This window comes from Protomyctophum parallelum, assembly GCF_964188405.1.
Source record: "Protomyctophum parallelum genome assembly, chromosome: 19".
Classification (NCBI taxonomy): Eukaryota; Metazoa; Chordata; class Actinopteri; order Myctophiformes; family Myctophidae; genus Protomyctophum; species Protomyctophum parallelum.
In genome coordinates this window covers 39637529-39663311 of record NC_139717.1, presented here as the reverse complement: position 1 = coordinate 39663311, position 25783 = coordinate 39637529, and the positions used below count along the sequence as shown (strand labels likewise).

Below are 25783 nucleotides of genomic sequence, written 5' to 3'. Positions count from 1 at the left end.
ATGTATTAGCAACTAGCCTACACATTGTAAAGCGCTTCGGAAAAGGCCCTACGTATATATACATTTACAATTGACAGTGGAAGACAGGTGAGGTTATGGGAATTGGCGTGCCTCAGTAATGATAAGCGCCTCTGTGTTTTGGCTTTAAGCTTGTAATGAATGTGAACAATGTTCTCCAGTCCGTTCAAACATAGATGGATGACTTGTTGAGTGGACGCCTAGACGGATGCCTTTGTGTGGCACTCTCAGTGCACAGTGGTTGCATGAATCAAGGCTTCGTCAGAAACGGAGTCATATTTCCATCTGAATGGGGATTCTAATATGATAATAGACTGTAAGGGATGAGCTGCCAATTGTTTTGACAAGCATGAACTCGGCACTTAGACATGCACGCTCTCTCTCACACGCACGCACGCACGCGCACACACACACATCACACACACACACATCACACACACAGAGACAGAGGCAACTTTATCTCAATATCTCTCATGATTGCTATGTCAGCGTGGTCTTAAAGACTTTGCTGTAACGCCACAGCGAGGACAGCACATTAAACACAAGCATTTAGCTGGAGGGTGAGAATGGATGATCAATTACTAATGACGTGTATGTAACAGAGAGTCGGGTCAGACAGGAGACACAGGTGTTTCGTTTAAACGTCATGCTGGACGACCACAGAATGATGTGTCCATTTCAGAAGACGTTTCAGGTCAGATTCAGAACACCTGAAGACTAAGGTCACATTCATACCAGAGAGCTTTGCTGCGATTAAAACGAATCCTGCTGCGCATTGTCAGAAAGTGCGCTTCGTTTGGCAGGTGTGAAGGCTCATTCGAATCCTAATGCGCAGCAAATAACCGCATTTTACTCCGTCCAAAAACGTGGGTTTCGCTTCGCTTCGAATCGCACTTGACTACGATTCGGTGCAGGTGTGAATGCAATCCGCAGTAAATAAAGGAAATGAAGCAAACATAATGTGGCGGGTGAGGAGCTGAACACAGTTGGAGACGGTTAAGGCATATTTTACGCAGCGCAAAGATGTCCCGTTACTGTGGATAGACGTGGTCGAATAAGGAGACTGAAGCCCTGATCGAAATGAGGACGTGTAGGCTACATTAATCAATTGCTTAAGAAAACACATACACTGCAGTGTATTATAGCCTACATAATATTCTGTCTGTCTGTCTGTGCGTGCCGTAAACATGGAGTGCTGTCACTGTGTGGGACTGGGGAGTTATATCAGTGCGCTCATGCAGCGCTGTGCCTCCATGCCCAAAAGAACAGTGTGTGGCGGCTGCGCGTGCGTAGAGAGAGAGAGAGAGAGGGGGGGGTCCCAGGCGGCACGACACATGCACGTTATTAGTGTAATTTTATCACCATAGATTTCACTGTGTAGGCTATAGTTTATGAACGGAACACATTGATAAAGGTCCCCCCTGCTGCGTTTCCAATTGCTGCGAATGACAGTGTGAAGGCAAACCGCAGCCAAATAAATATGCAAGAATCCCCTTTCCCCGCCCATACGGATCTGAGTCTACCGAAGTATTAGGTGAGAATGTGACCTTAGTCAAGGTCACATCGAGACGGCGTATGGAGTCACACCACCAGACAGCGATCTCCCACTGCACTGTTATCATGACAGACATTTGACAGCTTTGCAAATTGCAGTGTAAAACCATATCTCAGCTTGTTAAGCCATATCGTTGATGATGTCAAGACTCATGGTCCAGGGTGAGAGGCGGTTCAAGCCAGTACAACAACCCACATGTGTGCCGCGCACGCACGCACGCACGCACGCACGCACGCACGCACGCACGCACGCACACACGCACACACGCACACACACACACACACACACACACACACACCTACAGTTATCTTCAGTATCTCTCTCTCTCTCTCTCTGTCTCTGTGTCTCTTTCTCTTTGTGTGTGTTGCTCTCTCTCTCTCTCTCTCTCTCTCTCTACCAGAGGAGCCATGCTTTTAACTTTAACTTGAGTCTGACTCGTAGACTATGCAAGAGAAGTTAGAGAACCCACTGTCTCATATGATGCACACAGTGAGAAACCTTGTATGCGAGCTACAATAACCATATATCCATGCAGAGGCCTATCGCCTAACTCTAATAGTCCTTCAGCACCATCTTCTGGGGGAATGGGAAATTGGGAAAAAAGGGTCTCAACATTTGCACGGGCACAGGTTGTTTTGATTGATTGATTGAAATATTTATTAACAGTTTGTAGAATTTACAGTACATTTTAAGCACAAACTCAATACAAAGACTGTCAACTGTGAGTGGACGACCCAATTAAGCATTACACTTGTTTACAACAGGGTCCACATTGTTCAATTCATCAAAACATTTAAAGACATACAAACATTTAGAGACATACAAATAGACATTTCTATGTAGCTAAATTCATCATGTTAATAAACCAAAATGATGCTGATGCTGATGCCAGATGCCAGTGACTTTCGTTTTGGCAACTTGTGTGCATGTTTAATTCTTGAATCTTTATCTTTCTTTTTCTTTTTTATTTATTTTTAAAGTAGGCCGTAATATTAATTCAATCTGTTTGGAAGAACACAAAGAAAATGTAGGCTTAAAAGAAAACATGTTAGGCTTTATTAATCGGCCTATTTTTTATAGTTCATGGTCAACTGGTCAATAGTGCATTACAATAAACTGCACAGGTGTAGTACAGTTTAGACTACAATAACAGAGTTTTTAAGAAAATCATGATAGCATTTATCCAGTATCTTTTTGCTCTTGGGTTAGATACAATTGTTGTAATTACTCCAGCGTATAATCTTCTTTCATCCAGTATAATTTGTTTTTGGCCCGTCCATAGCGTCGGTCCATAGGTTTAGATATGAGATATGAAAACTTCATTACCCAGAAATCCTGTGGTCTAAATGACGTAACCAAGAAGCGACAGGAATACGGAGTTCGAGTTGGTTGCTTGCTTGCTGTGAGTGTGTCAAAGGTAAGCAAGCATAAATCAACATTTCTTGACAGACCAGCAATATGTAATACAATCATGTCGATGTATAATGCATCGTTCACCTTCACTGAAATGTACTTTGCTATTTTGCTAATAGCTCATGCATGCGCATCACATTAATAGTAAATGTAGCTATAACTCTGGGTCAAACTAGGACAAACACAACACACTAGTACTAACTGTAAAGTTTATATTTAGCTGTCAGTGTTTTCTTTATTTAAATTGTATTCAACGTGAAATGCATTACACTACACTGTAGTGTAATGCATTTCACGTTGAAGTAGTGACTACAGCATTGTCATGAATGATTCAACAAAGTGACTCTTATCTTGGTGGCTATGTTGGACACAATGCACATACATTTCAGACACCACCTTTGGACTTTCCACAAGGTTTATTTTTCCTTTGTCTTCAATGCGGAAATACCTATTCTATTTTCTTTTTTTTTGTTTGTCTTCACCTCTTATGTGAAAATAATGTTTTTGTAAAACATTGGGCATTAATTCATTGTAAAAATCAGGTTACCAACAAACAAATGTATTCTCCTTAAAGACCTACTGAAATGAAAAATACGTTTTTCACACTTTTAGACCATATCCGTGGTCATCATATAGGCATATCTATCAATGGATTCAATTTTATTCCCATTGCTGCACATTCCTCCAAACACAGCTGCTTCTTATTACTGAACTACAGATGACATCCAGACAGTGTAATACTCATTTTTAACTTAATCAGCACGCTAAAATAATGTATCTGTTAGAAATAAGCCCCAAGCTTTGTTGCCTGTCTCTGTGTAACTTTGTAAACACACCTTCAAGACATTGTACTGCCTACCATTGCCAGTATCATGTCTTTCCACAGCTCTGTCCCGTGTTCAGCCTGTCCTGTCATGGCGCTGGCTGGGGTGAGAGTCATTGAGCTGGCGGGCCTAGCCCCGGCACCATTCTGTGGCATGATTCTGGCAGACTTTGGTGCCAAGGTGATCCGTGTGGACCGCACTCGAGTTTCCATGGCGTTGGACACGATGGCACGGGGTAAACGCTCTGTAGCACTCGATCTGAAGACTCCCGCAGGTGTGTCTGCGCTCAGAAAGCTCTGTGTCCAATCGGATGTCGTCTTGGAACCCTACCGTAAAGGTCAGAAGTCAGAACTCATACTTCAATAAAAGAAAACGCACCATATCAAGAAAGAGAAATTACGATATACAGTAGTTTTTGGGTCCATAAAGTTCTAGAGTGCTATACATCGTTGAAACAAGCAGGGTTTAAAAATGTCGAGCATAAAAAACATGCAGTAATCCTGGTCACTAAACTGCCTCCCCTGGCCAGCCGAGGCGCCTGATGGAGGGGAAAGGAACTGGTTGGAATAATGTGTTCCTTCCACTCGCTATGTCCAACCAGGGAAACTCCCCCTGTCAGGTGTAAAGGAGCAACCTGGACACCCATGCATAAAGGAAGCATGAGTTCAAGTCCGTTGCTCTCCCCATGTTGGCGAAGGGTGTGTAGAGCCCAGGATCACAATAGATAATTGACACAGGGTGACAGGGGTGAAAAATGGGTTACAAAATCGTGGGATAAAAATTATAGGGGGAAAAAGGATATTGTTGACGAATAGTTACACAACAATTTAACACGAAAAGTAGTTGGTAGAAATAGAAATAAAATAATTCCAGACATGCAGGGAGTGAGTGCTGCATTTGAGGTTTAGCTGTCTGTCATACGCTGAATTGGTCTTGTATTCTATCTACATCATAAATTCCTGACACGTACAGCCTAGGGAGATTTCTCGCTAATCCGTTTAAAAGCGCCACATTTTGCCCAGGGCATGATCTAACGTTTTAGCTAGGGCCCCCGAGCTGGGGACCTTTTTTGGTCGTGACAATTTTTAAATTTCATTATGCTTCCATAATCCATTGCCAATTAATTTGTTAATGACAATTCCCATTTTCCCTCTTGTGTAGTCCCTACAGTTGGTCATTGGGGGTGTGTGTAGACGTCTAGACAGACATGGAATCGTTTTTGTCCCTTACATTTTCCCCAGGTGTGATGGAGAAACTAGGCCTCGGCCCAGAAGATCTACTAAAGGAGAATCCTCGTCTGATCTATGCTCGACTGACTGGCTATGGGCAGACTGGCTCCTATGCCACTGCTGCTGGCCATGATATCAACTACCTCGCCATGTCAGGTATAAAGCATTTAACATACATTTACTTTTTATGGCCACTGCTCCTGATATCAGGACGCATCTGTGTCACTTTAGCGTTTAACCAAATTAACCATTATTTTATACTTTAGTTATTGAAAAATAGCAGAGCTACATAGCTCATAGTGCGGCACCCGGTGCCGCACTATGAGCTTGTAGATCTGTACAAATCTTTGAATATATATATTCTTTCACAGCGACCATTTTTTTAAATTCAAATACCGGTATTTGCTTCTGGGGGTCCCTGGAACAAAATATTTGTCAGATGGGGGTCCGTGTCCAAATTCTGATAATTCTGGGGGTCCTTGACATGAAAAGGTTTGGGCACCACTGATACGTTTTTCAGAAAACTGTCAGGATTTAGAAAACATTTTGTAGAATCAGCCTCAGGTCTTAATGGGTTAAAAATATGCTGCATGCTGTTTACATGCTGCTCCCGTATTTAGCTTCCGCTCTGTTCCACTAAAGGCCTATTCAAGGTCCAGTTTTCAGTGAAGAGGTGAGGTGACCACCGGAAACTACAACATGACGTCACGTCGCGGTGGTCAACGCGCTCACACAACACATCTCTGTTTTTACCAATCCACCAAGAACTGGACTATGAATAGGCCTCATGTGTTTTTTGTCTTCTGTTCTGTTTTCTTCCATAGGTCTGTTATCTAGGCTGGGTCGTAGCGGTGACAAACCCTATGCACCGTTGAACCTGGTCGCAGACTTTGCAGGAGGTGGTCTGACCTGTGCACTGGGTGTTGTCCTAGCGCTGTTGGAGAGGACCACCTCGGGGAAGGGACAAGTTATTGATGCTAGCATGGTAAGATGATTATTTAGGCAGATACATTAACACCACTCCTCCAGAATAAGAACATTTTGCAATGTTTAACATTAGGGGGTAATCCAATCAATTTGTAGCATTTAACTGTGTGTGTGTGTGTGTGTGTGTGACTGTGTGTGTGTGTGTTCAATACGTATCGAAATTGACGTGAATCGAAAATCGAGCCGACACGCGATATTTCATTTTTATTTTTATTTTATTTCACGTCCGTCTATTTTTTCACCCCGGAACGTTTCTCACGGGACGTGTTTCAGCCAGTCGGACCGGATACAACGGTGCACCACGCAGCCTGTAGATCATTGCGTGCAGTCAGCACTCACACAGAGAGCAAACAACATTAAAGGTGCTACACGGTTTTACACAGCATTCTGCAGTGGTCTCTGAAGGTGTCAGACAAGCTAATACACAATGGTGGCAGGATGTAGCCTTTAAGTGTGAAAACAGCAGGGGGCTCGGGCTGCTAGGAATTTGATCAAATGCTGCTGTGATCTGACCAGGGATCAGATCAGATTACTGCAGCGAAATCAGGGGGGCAGTCAGACAGATATTTTGTGAAGCCACAAGGAAATCGGGATTTCCTGAAAGTTCATATAATGGCCTGTTGTGGCGCTGTCATTGGGCCCAAAAAAACCCATAGCCCCATAGAAGTCCATGTATTTGGGCCCAACTTCACCTAGACTGTATTACCTTAATTAATAAACATGGTCATGAATACTTTTTGCTTCCAGTCACTAGTTTAAAGTCATTTTTTCTAATGTCATAATATTCTTTTTGGAAAATTATGGTCCCATTTATAAAATAAATTACCATAAAGTCGTGCATGTTCTGAGGGGCGTGGCTACCGTTACAGTCTATGATCGGGATTCCCCACCCACTCGAAACAAAATAAAAACCAACTAAGAAGAATGGGGGAAGTCCCGCCTCGTTGTCTGGGCCAGCCAATGGGCCAGCTGGGCCCAAACGGATCTAGAAAGATGGCGACTTACAATTCAAGGACTGACAGGCTTCATTTTACGTTCATGTTAGACCCGGGGAACGCTTTGTCCATATTTTTTACAGTCTATGAGCGAAATATATGGGGGAACATGTTTCTCCGTAAGTATAGTGAAAGCCGAGAGACTACGCACGCACGCAATGCATCAAACCTCCGTGGAATCAAATCAATGGCGTGAGGCGTGAGCGATCATGAAATGGATTATTCTTTGAGGTGAAATCTTGTGCGGGTAATTTTTCTTTCCTTTTATGTCGGCTCCACTCCGATCTCAGAACCAATTTCAGAGGTCCATATTATGTCCATTATGGTTTGGTTTGTCCATCATTTTGAACCTGTGAAGAGCTCTGTGTATACTATAAATATATCATTTATTATCCCATATGTTCATTTCTGACTTCCTTATTACCAAGTGATGTCTATGGTAAATGGTGCATTTATATAGCGCCTTTATCCAAGGCGCTTTACAGAGATTGTGCATTACATTCACCCATTCATACACCGATGGCAGCGGAAACCATGCAAGGCACCAACTAGCACATCGGGAGCAATTAGGGGTTCAGTGTCTTGCTCAAGGACACTTCGACAGTAACTCTGGGGGAGCCCGGGTTCGAACTGGCAACCTTACGGTTACCATCCTGACCCCCACCGCTGCAATCCAATGGTTCATGTATTTGTAACCTATTTGTGTTTATATGCCGCTTGAATGTCCCTTAAATAGACTGTCAGAAAATTATAACCAGCTAAATAGTCAGCTAATTAAATCTTGAGGAGCCGGAGGATGCATCCATTTGATTTGGTTACACTTTTCGGAGCTACAGAAAAACAAATGGTGAACGTCATGACGTCAACCTGCCTGATGGCAGTCACGGCACCCCTCACTTAACCCGTTAGGATCTGAGGCAATCTGAAACAATATTTTGTTCCAGAAGCCCCCAGAAGCAAAGATTTGAGTTAATACTGTTCACTTTAAAAGATAATTAAGAAAAATAGCAGATCTACAAGCTCATAGCACTGCACGAAGTGACGTGCTATGAGCTGTCTGCTATTTTTGAAAGGCCAAAGTATAAAATATGATTAAAGTGGATAAAATATAAAGTGACACAGATGCTTTAATTCCCAGTCTTAATGACACAGTGAGGTCAAAAATCCTGCAAATCTAACATTGGCTTTCAAAGTTTACAGGATTGGCCTCTTTTGAACAAAAAGCCTCAAATCATGAACGCAGCGTGCAATTTACGTGAAATCTTTCACAGACGTTCCTTCACATTAGCCTGTTATAGCGCCACCAACAGGTGGATTTTTGCAAAACATTGGAACAAAATGCCTCAAATCATCCAATTCACCCTTTGTCAGCCTTCTGATTGGTCCCTGACTGACTAACCAGCAGGCTCTTCTGCCTTATTCCGCCTTGGCTCCGCCTAGTTTATGTTAAATTTGCTAAATCATCATTTTTGGAAAAAACTAAAAACAAACATATGCCCAGTCACCATGCTGCACCTGTGATGTTCCTTTTTACTGACACCAAGTTTAAAATAAGAATTGAATGCACAGAATATCAATACGAAGCAACTAAAAAACCTGTTATTTCAATGGTAGTGGATGGAGAGAGAGGACTTTTGTCCAACCACGACACGGCAACCAATGGGCGCGAAGAGGGGCAGAACCACGGGTGGGACTTGACAAAGGGTGAATTGCCATCCAAGGCCTAAGAAGAAATGGCACCCTTTTCACGTTGTCTGATTATAGCGCCACCAGGAGGCTTTTCTAGTTTAAACTGCAACGCATGTATGATATTGATATTCATTCATATAGCTATTTGCACTTGTGTCTGTCATTCTGGCTGTGTCTTTTTCTAACGTTCTCTATCTAATGTATGTGTTAACCAGGTGGAGGGAGCAGCATACACAGGTTCTTTTGTATGGAAGTCTCGTCGCATTGGCATGTGGGACCATCGTAGAGGAGAGAACATGTTGGATAGTGGAGCTCCATTCTATGACACCTACAAGACTTCTGATGGAAAATATCTGGCCGTAGGAGCCATTGAACCACAGTTCTATAATCAGCTTATTCATGGTTAGTAGACAGACACACACACACACACACACACACACACACACACACACACACACACACACACTGAATATGCCAACCACTCCAGGATGTATAGCCTATACATAACACATACTAATATACTTATAACTTTGTCAAAGTTAGTTTCACTTTGATTCACACAGTAACAGCTTGTGCAATGTGTCCGGTTGAACGCTGTCTCCATCTAGTGGCCGTACCAAATACAGAATTTGAATAAGAAATGCAGTTTACAATTGAAATTCAAGCTTTTTGGAAACTTGTGTAGACTGTATATCTGACACCACATCACTATATGTTTTTAAGTTTATTTCCATTTGTCCTAGAGAGCAGGACAGAGAATGAAAGATTGATGTCAATGTATCAGACAGTATAGTTGCGAACGCAGTGATTGCGAACACAGTGATTGCGAATTCAGTGAGCACTAACTATGAGACCCTGCAGATCATGTCTGTGTGTGTGTCTGTCTGTGTGTCTGTCTGTCCCGCTGTGACACCACCTGCCCGCCACCAGAGGGCGCAGCTGTAGCACACACACACACACACACACACACACACACACACACACACACACACACACACACACACACACAACCACACACACACACACACACACACACACACACACAGTAGAAAACTTACTAACTAAAAAGGAAAAAAAAGTACGTAATTTATTCGAATTGTTGTTATTGCAATTTACGAGCTGCGTTCGCTTCCCGCGTTTGCGTGTCTTACTTGTATTATTATGAGCGCATGCCTCCTGGTAAATATTTTCACCCTACTGAGCGCACCTTCTAGTATTCCCCTCACTTTTTTGTTTTGCAGGTTTGGCTTTGGATACAAGAGACTTGCCTCCTCAGATGAGCTTTAGCGATTGGCCTGAGCTCAGGCGGATCTTCACTGAGTGCTTTGCCTCTAAATCCCAAGCATATTGGTTGAGTATTTTTGAGGGGACAGATGCCTGTGTTACACCCGTGTTGTCTTTTGATGAAGTGAGCTCCCATCCCCACAACCAGGAAAGAGGGTCTTTCATTAATGACCCTGAGGGTGAAGAGAGCCCCCGACCAGCTCCGCTCCTCTCTCGGACTCCTGCGAAACCTTGCTTGGCACACGACCCCCTTATTGGAGAACATACATGTCAAGTCCTAAAGGAGTATGGATTCAGTCCAGTAGAAATAAAGCAGATGCTAACAGATGGAGTGATAGAGTCGAACCCTGCCAAGGCTAAGTTGTAGAGAATCCATCCATTGTTCCATTTGCAGTGTGCAAGCAGATCGTGCAAGTACTGTAGACCGCTACAAACTTTCAAATCTCAGCCTCTCTTTGAAAGAACGTTTGCAATATTGAATTATTCTGCATATGCATTACTGAACAGACCAAATGTAATAAACCAAATGAAGTGGGTTAAAAGCTGTAGTCTAAATGGAACGGGGGGTTCACGCGCAAAGTGTTTTTTCGGAATCCTTGAAGGGTCTATTTTAAGATTCTGCCAGGTAACAAGAAAAAAATAATGACCCAAGGGGTTCATTTTTAACCCTTTCTTACACATATCCTACCTAAATATGCAAATGAAGAGACAAGAGAAAACGGCATTAACTATTGACATAAACAACTAACGGGGACAAATTAACACATGTTTCCATATTTGGACCCAAGGAATTCAAAAAAATTGTTATTATGAAGATTCAAGCACATATTGATTTTCGGGGGAAAAACTGCACAAAAATAGCTGAAAATGTTTACTAACTTTTTAGGTGGACAGTTATTTTCTGAATCCTTGAAGAGTGTATTTTAAGATTCTGCCAGGTAACCTGCAAGAATTTGTTTTTTATGCCTTTCTTACACAATCCTACCCAAATCCGAAAATGTCAAAAAACAGCATAACTTTTGGAGGAAAAGACCTACTGAGACAAATTGACCAACTTTTCTATACAATAATACAAATATTGCTGAAAACGTTATACACATTTTTTGACATCACCTGTTTTTTCTTGATCCTTGAAGGGTGTATTTTAAGATTCTGCCAGGTAACGGGCTAAAAAAAGGTCCCATTTCTTACATTGTTACCCAGTCTCTGGAACAGTGGAGGTCACCTCTGTTTTTTAGGCTGGTCATTGGCACAACCAGCAGCAACTGATCGGCTGACCTAAGGGCTCTGCATGTAATGTGGTTATATACAAGTTTTGAAAGGAACGGGACCGGTGTACTGCATCTATAGACTACTGTACTACTACTACATATAAAGACCACTGTACTATATCTAGCTCTGTACGAGACCACTGTACTACATCTAAAGACCACTGTACTGTATCTACAGACCACTGCACTATACTAAAATAATAATAATAAGCGTTTTTACTTTTTATTATAATTATAATAATAATTTAATTATAATTATTATTATTTATAGAGCACCTTTCATGACACGAGTTCAGCGCAAAGTGCTTTACAAGACAAATAAAGTAAAAAGTATATCAAACAAAAAATATCAAACAACATAACAATCAAGGCACAATCAAAGTACAAAAAATGCTAAAACATCAACCAACATCACAATCAGGGGCACAATCAGTGAAAGCATAGAACAGAGGTGTGATGAAAAAATGCATAAAAAAAGACAATGAAATAGGTCAGGGGTTTTCAACTGATTATGAACCAGGGACCACCACCCTGACTGAGAATCAACCTGGGGACCACTGTTGTGTTGGGAGGGGGGATATGGGCGTGGTGTGGGGGGGAAATTAACCTTCCATATTAAAATCATGTTGCTGTTCATTGTAACTTACTGTATGTATGAGCGAGCAGACGCATGCAATTAATTATGGGCACATTTCCTTATAATGGTGACTCAACCAGGCAAACCGGTATACAGTTTCCCTTGAGATTCTATCTCCCTTTTCTTTTTCTTGACGTCCGACTTTCCAGTAACTGACAACATCGATCGAGCGTCATCGTATATGTCACCACGTCATTTACTGCATTGTTTCTCAAAACCCATGAAATAGGTCAAAGTGAGTAAAAAAAAAATCAAAGGACTCAGCCCAATGCGGGAGTAAAAAAGTGGGTCTTAAGCTGTGTTTTAAAAACATCTAGGGCGGGTACGTGCCAGTCTAAGGGTGCATTGGACTTTTATTCCAGACGGTCAGCCCGTGGAAGGAGAACGCCATATTTCTTAAGTTAAATGCCATTCTTTGTGGCTTTTCAAGCAGGCCAGCAGTGGCGTATGTAATTGATAGAGAGTAGACATGAAAAGGGTAATGACGGTTTTAACGTGTTATTTAGCACAAACGGCAAAATCCAGTAAACCACTGAGATGTATACAGCAGCAACTGTCTCTCAGTGCAGTGACATTCTGTGAATTTTTGCCATAATCGTATTAAAATGTGTATCGTTTTCGGCCAAATTCAACGAGAAATTGGGGGGTGAGTCAGCTAGGTCTGTGTAGGTCAGGAGGTAACGGGGTGGGGGTGCATGGCCAAAAAAGTTTAGGGACTGCTGGCCTAGACGAATATGCCATAAATTATGCATATTTGAGGGTATTTAAAGTGTCTGTTTTACAATGGTCTCCCTCATCATCTACATTTACTTTGGACCTTTCCCTGTTTGGAAATCCCAGAATTCTACACTGTGGTCATGTTATGGCTGGGTATGTCCTTTAGAGAAATGTTGCCTCGAGGAAGCTTCAAGTGGTCAAAGCGTCAAAAACATTCCTATGGGGATTTTGATTATGTCATAGTGATGTCATGAGACCTGGGCACAATATATGGGGGCTTTCCCCATGTATGGGGATTTTTTGAGTGACAAAAAACGCAATATTTCATATTTAAAATTGCTAGCAAAGTGTAACATGCAGTGAGGACAGAACGTTTGTTCTAGCCCAGGTTCTCTGGGGTCCCAATATAAGGAGCACAGCTTCCGGTTCCCCTCATTCTGGAAAGAAAAGCAACACGTCAAATATTTTCATTGCTCCGTCTTCATCCCTGTTTATTCAGGTTCAGTTTTGAGACCCGTAACAGAGGCTTGTCATGTCAGCTGTCAATCATTCAACTCAATGAAGGCCAATGGAAGACGATATGGGCTGTAAAATAATCTGCCCATTTTGACCTATTCAGTTTTTCTTGCTGCAGCTTTAGATTCTACCAGCATATAAACACAGCAGAGGCCCTTCCACGGACCCCTGGGTGCCACAGGTACACACAGTTTCATTCGACTATGAATGGGCCTTTTGCGTCATAACACAGTACGTGCCCTCTTGCCCAAGGGTATAAATGCATGCATACTCGCCATGCGAAAACTTTATTTTAATTTTTTTTATCCCACGATTTTGTAACCCATTTTTCACCCCTGTGTCAATCGTCTAATTTGATCCTGGGCTCTACACACCCTCCACCAACCTAGTCCCCTGGGGGACAAGGGGAGAGCAACAGACTTGAACTCATGCTTCCTTCATGCCTGAGTGTCCAAGTTGCTCCTTTCCACCTGACAGGGGGGAGTTTCCCTGGTTTGATGTAGCGCGTGCATCTTGTCTTTTATTTCTCATCGCATTTTTTGTCTCGTCCTTTTTTCTCGTCTCACCACGCATCAAGGAAGCAGGCACGACTGCAATTCATCTTAATGTATTTTATCGGTTGCACGGTCTGGGAAGAACCTGTTAAACAAGACAATACCAGCACTCACGGAACTGTCCTTAAAGGAACTTTATTGTTTCGATTTCCCAGAGTATAATTTTTCAGTTCCTTGTTCCTTGTATATATATATTTTTTACCTTCCTTGTCTGGTTAAATGTGGTAATGTGTAAAAAGGCTGAGTCAGACTTGTTGTTCACAGCGCACACCTGACAAAATATATGAAATATTCAGACTGTACATGACCAAGACATCTCCCTTCAGGAACGGTATGGGTATTTGTGACATGGGGTACCAGAGCTAAAGGAAACCCATATTACTAAAGTATGGCTTTCCCGGTGTATTGTGCAGGAGGCTATTACTGGGTGAGTAGTACACACACACACACACAGTGCTACAAGTTTAAATGCCGATGTGGTCAGTCTGATAACCGTGAGTGGATAGGACAGATCTATGTCTGTGTATTTGGAATACATGAAATGTATGTAACATTATTGGCATATTAACAATATTGGAATCACCGTTGGTTCAGATAAGTAAGAAGTGCAGCATCGTTGATACTTGGTTTTCTTTATTTTGCTCTTGTTTCCTTTTTTCTATGTAACAACTAATATAAATATGAATAAGGTGGACATAATAAGCTTTGGCTTCAGCCCATTCCTTTTTACTGTATTATGCCAACCTTTATTCTTACAACTGCTGTGCTAAACCATGACCGAGACAAAGAAACTAACTTCATAAAAGCATTCTGAACAAAAGGACTGACTAGACACAGGTAAACACAACTGACAATCAACACTGGGATAGGCTGGGAGACTGTGAATGAGAGAACACAGGTGGAAACACTGGACAATCACAGGACTGGTGAGGCAAGATGGGTAACAGCTTGGCAACAGAGGAAACCAGGACACACTAACAAACCACAAAATAAAGGAACACGAGTAAAGTGAAAAGTCTATGACTAGTAAACAAGGAACACAAGAAAACACAGCAGGGAGACGGAACATGTCACGGATGGTGAGTATCCAGTGGTATGAGTCCAGTCTGTCTTAGGACGGTATTGACGGCAGGGATGAGACGTGTGCTGTAGTTGAGCACTCGGCCATCATACACCAGCTGGTCTGCTGAAAAGGGTTTGAATGGAGGTCTAGAGAAGAGATAGAACATACTGCAGTTATACAAATCATAATAAACTCTTTAAATTCTATACTGCTATAGACTACAGTACCACTTGTATGTTCTCCCCATGAGACACCATCAACCACTTCTGCATGCACTTTTTGTACAAGTACATTTACATACAGAACACACGTACAAACCCATCAATCCTTTTCCTTACCTAGTATGATATAACATTGCCGTTGTGGTGTCGACCCAAACACACCCCTTCTTAGAGTCCAGCAGGCCGTGGACGGTGGGTCTGAACACAGCCCGGGGGTTTACAATGACCTTAAAGTTGTTGAAAACTGTGGTGTGGGGAAGGGGTGGTTCGTGGAAGAGGTGTGCCAGGATGTTGACCCCAGATACTCCTTTCCACTCTGGGCAGCATCCGGCATGATGCTCATGAGCGCCGGGGCTCAGAGGAGGAGGTGCAGAGGTGAAGACAGTGGAACGAAACACGTTGTTCTCAAAACTGTAACCAAAGTCTTCCCCGTGTTTCTGCTCCAGCAGTGGAAGTAGCTCTGACCAGCTGGTGAGAAATTCTTATGTTAAGGAGAATTCCATGCTAGAAGGCTTTCTTAGGTCCAGGTGTTATGTTGTACAAAAGCGCATTATTGGCTATTTCCCCTAATATAAGCCCCCCCTTTCCGCTATTCATTTCAGTGGAAGTTGCTCAGTGGCGTTTTGAAGCACCCGGAAGACTGCCGGAAGTATAATTATGACTCAATGGGGTGTTGTGCTAATTCGCTTATTTCCATCACATCATATATCAATTGTTTTGTATATATCCTCTGTTCATAATGTAAATAGTATCCCAAGCGGCACACTTTACTACTTATTTAGATGGAAATAACTAAATAAGCGATTAAGCACAAAAAACCCAACCCCCATTGAGGGCTTATATTAGGGGAAATAGCCAATAATGCACTTTTGCACAAAATAACACCTGGACCTCCTCCGGTACGTATAACAACTACAAATAAAGGTAAGAAAGCCTTCCAGCATGGAATTCTCCTCACGGCATTCCATATTTAAGTGAATGAAGGAAGTTACTTTAACTTAACGATTGGTCTGTGTACAGTATGTACAGTACAAGTATCTGTTTGCAAACATTTTGTCTGAAGTGAGTCAAAACATGGCACCTCTTCAGTTGAATTTATTCGTTTTTTTTTAGGGGCGCTAGCTCCTCCAATGCATGGTGTATGGCGACAAACTTATTAAGCCACCGAGAGGCTAAAAGCGGGGAAATGTACTGCCAGCCGCGCTGCGTGCCAAGGACTCACTTCTCCAGTGTACTGCGTTTTATTCATTTATTAAAGGTAGTTAAAACATTTGGCATCATAACAAGCGTTTACAAAGCGGTCAGCAAAGTTGGACTTCCCCGTCATTCACCCCCTCTCCTTCCATTCATGAAATGCCACTGGTGAACAGCTGATTTTACTACCTGTCTGACACCAAGGACTGTCTAAAGAGGACAAGAAGCGAAGACCGTACGGGCGACGCCATGTTGCTCACATGGTGCACCATGGAAGGAAAGAAACATGCGCAGTTGCAGACCAAGGAAGCTGAAGGAGGAAGTGTTGGCTGCATAAAGCCCACTGCGCATGTTTCTTTCCTTCCATGGAGCACCATGGCGGCGCCCGTACGGTCTTCGCTTCCCGTCCTCTTTAGACAGTCCTTGTCTGACACCACCCAACACCACGTGACCATAGTAACCACTAACCACAGCAACCCATCGAGCTGTCTAACCTGTCCCCCACAGTTGGCAGTTTAGAGTCTAATTACGAATTATAAAGAGGAGACGTCTCAGGAGGGAGAAGAGACATGCCCGGACTAGAGCAGCAATTGAATTACTGTAATTATTATCTATTTATTTTCTCCCCCTCTGTCTTCTATTATAGCCTACAGCTGAATAACCTCAAGCTGATATAGACTATCAAGTAAAATGGAAATACGACCTGGTCTAATGCAGTGGCGTATCTAAAATAAGGCGATGCCTGTCCACATCCATTTCTGCCTGGCCAAAATCCATACACTGAGAAAAAAGAGACCTGAGAACTATTAGTGGACAGCGGAATGGCACGCTGCGTGTAGAGCGCGACCCTCAATCAACCAGCCTTTGTAACCTACTCGTCTGGCAGGTATATCTCATCTTGCCTGCCCCAAATGTAATTCCTGGAAACGCCACTGGTCTAATGGACTCTTTATTTATCTTATTTTCTTCAAATTTTGTCCATCAGCATTTCTTTTTTTAATGTTTTTTTTGCGGCTTTCGCCTTTATTTTTTTCATATTTTTTATAGAGGGACAGACAGTAGGCTGACAGGAAATGGGGGAGAGAGATGGGGGAGTGACATGCAGTAAAGGCCGTCGGGATTGGGAGTCCAACCCGCGGCACACTGCCAGACTCGGGCTATCGGCCAAGGTGCCTGGACCACTGAGCCACCGCCCAGGCCTCCATCAGTATTTATGTTGCTTTTTCCCCTGTAATTATTAGCTATTATGCCAGGATACGTACAGGTGCTCCTTTGAGTACTAGCCAAAAATAATAATGTGCCCCCCTGCTTATGAGACAATTTAAAATGAAACTTCTATGACAGTGCTGACATAATGAAGTGACATTATTCCGGGAGAGTGGCTCAGCCCTGCGGTCGCTCTCGCCTATATTAAGGCGTCTTACTGGTTTATTTATTTATGTATATGCGTTTCTATTTATTATTGATTATGTTCTAAACCCTAAGAGAAGCTCTTGTCATCCTGCTAAATACCTAACTGAAACCGCGCTTCGCTGATGACATCGCGCTTATCAGTCAAACGTTGGAGTACGCTCTCAGGCTCTCCTTCAGTCCCTTGAGCAGGCCTCCAACTGTGTTGGTCTTTATCTCAACGAGACAAAAACTGAATACGTAAATATATATGCACATCCAACAATAACCACATTATCAAAACACTTAACCGAATCTATGCCAAGAACGCGGGACCTCGTTCTTCTCTCCACGACCCAGGACCCACCTGTGCCAAAACGAGGGAACTCGTCTTTCTTTAATTTCATTTCATTGAGTAATTAAAAAAATATTATTTCTTGATATTTCTATGAAACAATTCAAGGCCAACATGTATGGACAGGATTATATAGGATGATTATAGGTCTGGAATTTAACTGACTTTAATAAATTCCCTTTTTTAGCGGTTTTCAGATATGATTTGACAGAGAATCATAGGTTCCATGCAGGCTTGAAATAATTACCTGTCCACTTGTTTCGGCAGTATGAGCTCATCTGGGTCGTGCATGGCGATATACCGTGTCTGGTACATGTATCTGTAGACGAAGTCATTCAGAGCAGCGATCTGGCCATAGTAATGTAGCTGACCATTACCGAGTGAAGGGAGCCAGCTGTCAGACACTTTCACAAATCTGGGTAAAGACCAAGGAATCACCTCCACCAGACCTTCGAGGGAGACATACAGAGAAAGAAAAGGATTGTGTCTTAACCCATTTAGACCTGAGGACGGTTCTACAAATGACTTCTAAATCCTGACAGTTTTCTGAAAAACCTCTGTTCTCAAACATTTTCATGTCAAGGACCCCCAAATATATGTGTAATTGGCCGCCGACCCCCATCTGAAAATATGTTGTTCCAGGGACCCCCCCCCCCAGAAGCAAAGATTTGAGTTAAATATGTTTGATGTCAAAGAATAGATTATTCAAAGATTTGTGCCACGTTTTCACGATTAAAAAAAATATAGCAGACCTACAAGCTCGTAGCGCTGCCCTCAGTGCCCTATGAGCTTGTAGATCTGCTATTTTTCAAAAGCTAAAGTATAACGTAGTGCTTAAAACACCAAAAGGGGTACCCCCTTTTAAGGATCCTGTCTCCATAGAATCAGTTTAAAGAAGTACAGTATATGTTTACCTATGTGTGTGTAATAGTCCAGAATCCTCTGTATATCTGCGTTACAGCTGGTCTTATAGATGACCACTCTGGTCACCCCCAGTAGCCTCAGCATCTCCATGGTCTGGACCAGCTGAAAGGTTCACCACACACTGCAAATAACTCACAGGGGTCAACTGAGCTTTGACAACAGTGTTGTTTTCGTCGAATACTATGACGAAAAATGTTCGTCGACTGCCTTTTTTCACGGACAAAAGCTACATAAAAACTAAATAAAAACTAAGCCATGATGACAAAAACTATGACTAAATATACTGACAATTTCGTCAACCAAGGTCACAAGGTCACAACGCGTTGTGACCTTGTAGACCTGCTATTTTCAGCAAATGTAAAATGAGCCATTACGACGGCAAATACAAAATACATTTTAGTCGACTAAATCAACTGTAGATTTAATCTCATGACATTTAGTAGACTAAAATATGACAAAAACTAAATTAAGTTTCAGTCCAAAGACTATGACTAAACTAAAAATAGATAATTTGCTGCTAAAAACAACACTGTTTGACAATGCAGTTAGCCTACTGAATATGCTGGGTGTTGAGGAGCAGTACCTGCAGAACGTTGGTGAAACCGAACATGGCAGAGAAGCAGACAGTGAAATTGTGAGGAAAGGAGTCACTTCTCGTCTCCTGGTTCAACACCTCCAGAAACACTGGCAGCTGCTCTAAAACCGTGCCTGGGAGGACAAACAAAAACAAATTCACTTTTGTTAATAGGCCACTCTTTCTGAGCTCAATCTTTAAGCCCAAACCACAGCGGTATAGGGACTATCCTTCCTTTGGGACAAAACCGTTTTAAGGTGTGGTTGGCCTTAAAACGGCTTTGTCTCAAGGAGTCCCTACCGGTGTGGTCTGGGCTTTAAAGACCGATTCATAATATTTCATAAGCATAAGAGACAACCCGGTGCTCCTGGATCAGTCGGGATATGACATCAAATAGAAAAGAAGGAGATCCGGACACTCAAAGTTTAAAAAGAGAAGATACTTTATTAATCCAATAGCCTCGATACCCAGGCTTTCATTTCGTCTGCGCGAAAGATGAAAGCCTGGAAAAAGCCGTGGGCTGAACCAGTCTAAAAGTGGGAGTCAACCCTTCCGGGTGGGCGTCGCTCTAAATGATGTGACGTAGCGCTGCACTAGGGGGGAGAGGAGGGGCCGGGGGTGACGGACAGATCGATGAGATCCAATCAGGGTGCGCGTTTTTCTGAGGCGCGACCCTCCCATCTAGGCCAGAAATGTCTCTGCTTAGGTCAGGCTATTAATCCAAAGGATATAGGATCAATAAAGTATCTTCTCCTCTTTTTAAACTTTGAGAGCCTGGATCTCCTTCTTTTTTTTATCATAAAATGTCATGCTTAATACAGTTGAGTTTTCAATTGAATCAAGTGTTAAAATGCGTAATTTATTATGACTTTTGTACCGTCTTTAGTTACAGCAACTTGGAAGGGTTCCTCACAGCCTGCGGGGACGGGACACAGGATATCCAATGTTCCGTACTCAAAGTCAAAATGGTTGGAGTGGAAGGTGCTGCCACCCTTAGAAATGTGAAACCCTTGAATGAACGAATGAATTAATACATTTATTTTATGATTAAAAGTAACAGCATATAACACAAATATGTTTTTCTGACAGCTGAACACATGCCCCTTTTCAGAAAGAAAAAAAAATCCGTTCTGAATATATGAACACCAAATTATGTACAGTGTGGGTAATGCGATGTAATAGATCACATTACTGATTGGGAGGGAATTGTCCTGTCTCTATTGTGACGCTATCACAAACATAGCGGATTTATTCCCCAAATACTTTTGCAATAAACATTTTCCCGCATTTGCGGCGCCCCCTGTGGATGAAAATGGAATTGCTTTGGGGTTTTTGTAAAACAGGCCTTGATTAAACCACCCTCACATGTGAATGAAATTTGGGGTGGATTGGACATTCCGATTTGTGTAATTTTTTGTAAAACGGGCCCCGCCGCCCCTCCCATTTACTTTGGAAGCTGATTACAGTCGAACGATAGATGGGTTTTTTTAATCGGATAGGTCCAGAGATCATGTGTAGCGTTTGCTGTGAGATTTGCACAAAAGCTGTAGGTGGAAGAGCAAAAAGTGTGTTTTGAAGAAAAGTCAAAATGGCGGAAAATCTATCCTGACACAAATGGTCTTGGCCTTTATGGACCCAAGGAATCCAGGGAAAGTGACATTTGGATTTTACGACCTACGCAGGGGTTGACACTAAGGTCTCAGAGGCACTTCCCCTTTGGCAAGTAAAGGTCATGTTCTACTTGCCCTCAGCTCATTACCACTCATGACCACAAATATATTGTAAATGTTGCATTACTGTTTATTTTAACGTTAAACGTTTCACTTCCGCTTGACTTCCTGCCTTCAATGGAGACACGTCGTCGCTCGAATGAACTGCAGCGGCCAGTGAGGCATCTATATTTTTTAATATCTATGTTTTAAAAACACCCAGGGACTGCGCAAAGCGAATGGGAAGAGGCAGGGCATTCCACAGCGTGGGACCGGCCACGCAAACTTGGTCACCTCTAGTGACACAGTCAAGGGTATAGATCTTAAGATTTTACTGACAGTAAAGTGTCTCATCTTTACCGTGGTGCCTCTTATAATTCCAGAATTCCAGGTCTAGTTTTTCTCGGCAATGGAGGAGGCAAAGATAGGCCACTGCTTCTGTCCGCGGTGCCACAGCGATGATACGGACCTGAGAGGATGAGGCAGAGATGAAGTGGTGCCATTCTTGTGCTATGAAAAGGTCATGCGTGTCCAAGCTTTCATCCCGGCCAAACATTAAACTAGCTGCATGACTGCAGTTCATTTGCCAAATCAGCTGAGCGAAAACCTGCACGCTTTTGGTGGTTAGAAATAGAACATGAAATAGTTTCATGACATAGGCCTACCTGTCGTGTTGGGTGACGGTGCTCCATGTATGCTGACACCAGCAGTGTATGCGTCCCATTGACCGCTACTGGCCTGCAGGGCACCTTTTCTGTCTGTGGAACTGTGGATTGAAGATATTATTACATTCTGTGTGTGTGTGTGTGTGTGTGTGTGTGTGTGTGTGTGTGTGTGTGTGTGTGTGTGTGTGTGTGTGTGTGTGTGTGTGTGTGTGTGTGTGTGTGTGTGTGTGTGTGTGTGAGAGAGAGAGACCCGTCTTCTCTTTCTGTCATAGTGACATTGTCCTGCATCAGATCATGTCCAAATCAGGTTCTCCAATCTCCAGTAGCCTCTTCAGTTTTTTGAAGATTTTTTGAGTGGTGCAACCACTGACCACTCCCTTACGGAGCTATGTGTGTGGCTTGCTGGCTGGCTGGGTCTGAGCACTATGTGTGTGGTTGGCTGGCTGGGTCTGAGCACTATGTGTGTGGCTTGCTGGCTGGCTGGGTCTGAGCACTATGACCCCTTTTCCACCGGTTGGTTCCCAATGGGAACTGGTTCAGTTCTTTTTGGTTTTTAGTCCATGAGCCAGAGCTCCAAAATTGGTGGGCAAACTATACCCTATATTAAATTGTTTATAGGATCAATACAAGTAAATTAATACATGATAACCCTTCCACAGTAGTAGCTTTTTCATATTTTCGATTATTTTGCATATTTTCCAACATAATGCCTCATTTGCATATTTAGATTTTTTTTTTTTTTTAATACAATAGATCATTGTCTTCATGTAAGTACTCAATTGGGGAAGTTTCACGGTGATAACAATCTAATATAGGTATGGTTTTGCCCACTCAATTCATAATTAACGTTTCAATTTTGGAGCTCTGGCTCATGGACTAAAAACCAAAAAGAACGGAACCGGTTCCCATTGGGAACCAACCGGTGGAAAAGGGGCCTATGTGTGTGGCTTGCTGGCTGGCTGGGTCTGAGCACTATGTGTGTGGCTGGCTGGGTCTGAGCACTATGTGTGTGGCTGGCTGGGTCTGAGCACTATGTGTGTGGCTTGCTTGCTGGGTGGGTCTGAGCACTATGTGTGTGGCTGGCTGGCTGGCTGGGTCTGAGCACTATGTGTGTGGCTTGCTGGATGGCTGGCTGGGTCTGAGCATACATAGATAGATAGATATTATAGCAGTGACTGACTGAGACATCAAGTGTGCATCCGCAACTGGTTGTGGCCCCCATCAAGTGACCTTTTGACCAATGCGGCCCTCGCCCCAAGTTGAGTTCGACACCCCTGCTGTAGAGGGTGACGAAGCACACTAATTACAGGGATGTTAGACATGGCATGATGGCACATACATGATGTGATGGCCTATTGTAGATCGGCTCCTACACCATGGCGCATAACACACCGCATCTCCACTAGCTAAAGAGTGCTGGGATCTACAAGCTCTCAACGTGTCGCAGCGCGACGCGTTGTGAGCTTTGTGAGCGAGCGCTGTGAGCAAGCTCGCAACGCGCTGTGAGCTTGTAGATCTGCTATTTTCTCTCTGCACGTCCCTGATCCTATGTGTGTCTGGCAGAAGCCAGGCCAAACATTTGGTACATGCATCACATGCATTACATTACAAACTATCATCACACATACAACGAGTGGGACAACATCACCTGGTCGTCGAGGGGCAGGTCTTGAACGTTGAGGGGCAGGTCCTGGACGTAACGTTGCTGCTGGGTTCTGGGCCAGGAAGAGTGTTTTCCTACATGTGTGGTGAAAACAGAACCACCCGGTCTTCAACGTTTTTCAAACCAAGGAAATTAAGCAGGGACCCCCACTATAAAGTATACATGACATATGCATGATATATGTATTGTGTTGCAGATTAAACTTTTCTATATAGACTTGTTTGATAGCACTATATCATTAGTGTCGATGCGTATTGATGATTTAACCATGCACTTAAACAATACTGTCAATACTTAGTAAACTTGCTCTATACATGGTCTCACGTTGTGAGCTTGTAGATATGCTATTTCTGGCTAAATTATCCTCAGATTAGGGATGCTATGGTTCAAGGTTAACACGGTGACTGCGGATAATTGAAATAGTGAAATAAGCTTCACTGCTGAGTATTTCACTAACCTTTGAAAACAGCATGCCTTTGATCTTCTGCGCAGCAAATATTTAGACGACTGTCATGTATATAATGCCTTATAAACTCATTATAATGCAGTATAAATACGTATATCTGTTATTTTACCTCCATGTTTTTAATCAGTCAAATAAAGATGAAGAAAACAAAGAACTATAAATAGAGAATTGTTTGCATATTCTTACCAGGGTTTTTACAGATTTGTTATTTAAACCCTAGCAATGCAGAGGCAGAGCAGAACCATATCCACTTGTTGCCGATCACACTCTAGCTAGGATTAGAGGACTTCTTTTGACTTTGAGAATTTTACTCAACAGAAGTTATTTTAGCCCTAATTCACATTATGATATTTAGCTGCTTGACTTGGGAATTATCCTTTATTCTACTTTATTATTATCTAATTTCGACAATTTGTGTTGACTTTTATCTTTTCATTTTTCTAACTTGCATTTCTCTGCCAAATTCTTAAACCTTTTTGGAGAATTATTGGAATTAAGAATACTCATTTTGCCGTACTCATTTGGTCTTTCTATGCACATTTCTTGGGGAGTAACGTTTGTGACAGATGAAATCATCTTTGAGTGACACATGTACTGAAAGCGTCCCCAGAAGCGAGTTAGGCTCTGGGACGTATAGCGCATAAGGGCATAACGGCAACGTCAAATATACCTGACGGGGTGGTTTTCAAGGTTATAACAAATAGAAGCCAATGCCATTTTTATTGAATCCGCACACTGTCAACAATTGCAATAATAAATTATTGTGATTTGCATATTGTGCACAATTAGACGTGTTTGACATACCTGTACATACTGTATAAGAGCAGCAGGGTGAGAAAGGTGATGACACAACTCCACTTCAGTGTCCTCAGCTGCCACGTTGACCTGCAAGGCCTCATGACCGTGTCCTATTGGCTGCTGTCCCCACATGCAGATAGACATTTCATTATAAGACTAAATAAGAGTGGAACTAGAAAAGGTCTGTAAGGTCAGGAGACAGGAACGTCTGTGACGTTTGGAACAAAACTTGTAGAAGTAATTGCGTTTTTTTTGCTAAAATGTGCCTCCAAAGTGGCGCTATAGGGCAATGTTAAAATGGTGGTTTTAATTGTTACTCAATGTAGTGGAAATATGTGTGCAAAGTTTCACAGAATTTGGATGCACACGCGTGGAAACACGCACGTGACATGTATTACATTATGTCTGATTAATGTAACACTTGGCCAGAATAATATGAAAACCTGCACCTCATCAGTCATCATGTCAGTCATGCCTCGTGACACACTCCATATATGCAGGCCAATACAGAATGTGGATCTCCATAATGTGGAGCTGAATTATCTGTTTTGACTCTCAGGCCATTATATTGTCCCAGCATCATGCATAGATTCATTCATTATCGTCAACATAGACTACTCACTACAGCACCGCACCTTCATGGAATTATTTGACAACTTAACCTATTCTGACCTGAGATCAGATTCATACCAGGTTTCCGCCGGACACACACTGGTCTGATGAACCCATTCTGACCTGAGATCAGATTTAAAAAAATGTCAGTCGTTCTTCGATTGTTCAAAAATAGCAGACCTACAAGCTCGTATCGCGCCACTCGGTGGCGCGATATGAGCTTGTAGATCTGCTATTTTTAAATAGCTAAAGCACGACATGATGCTGACACCAAAATGGGTGCCCGGTCAGAATGGGTTAAGCTATGTTGACAGACAAGAAAAATAGTTTAGCTCGTATAACTTCCTGTTCTCAAATAACCCAGGATTGTGTGGCCTTGCTCATTCCCTGATGGACTGATCGAGGGTATTATACAGAGGACCACAATGGAAACAAGCCTAGGCCCTATAGGGGCTTAGCCC

General features: G+C 42.6%; 2 protein-coding genes across 2 annotated transcripts; one reads left to right on the top strand and one right to left on the bottom strand.

Moving 5' to 3' along the window:
* The first annotated feature begins 2949 nt into the window (after positions 1-2949).
* On the top strand, positions 2950-10513 carry LOC310876680 (alpha-methylacyl-CoA racemase-like). Its single transcript, XM_083790276.1, has 6 exons — positions 2950-2990; positions 3873-4147; positions 5052-5195; positions 5864-6024; positions 8926-9112; positions 9952-10513. Exons 2-6 carry the CDS (start codon positions 3901-3903, stop codon positions 10359-10361), a joined length of 1149 nt encoding a protein of 382 aa, XP_083646402.1. The 5' UTR covers positions 2950-2990; positions 3873-3900; the 3' UTR covers positions 10362-10513.
* Positions 10514-15190: 4677 nt separating this feature from the next.
* LOC310876974 (uncharacterized protein) lies at positions 15191-24842 on the bottom strand (the record flags this gene model as incomplete). The annotated part of the gene is made up of 9 exons (XM_083790622.1): positions 15191-15217; positions 15270-15441; positions 18159-18360; positions 18826-18937; positions 19419-19529; positions 20279-20418; positions 21479-21587; positions 23432-23498; positions 24727-24842. The coding sequence occupies 9 exons, from the start codon at positions 24840-24842 to the stop codon at positions 15191-15193; spliced, it is 1056 nt and encodes a 351-aa protein (XP_083646748.1).
* Positions 24843-25783: the final 941 nt, after the last annotated feature.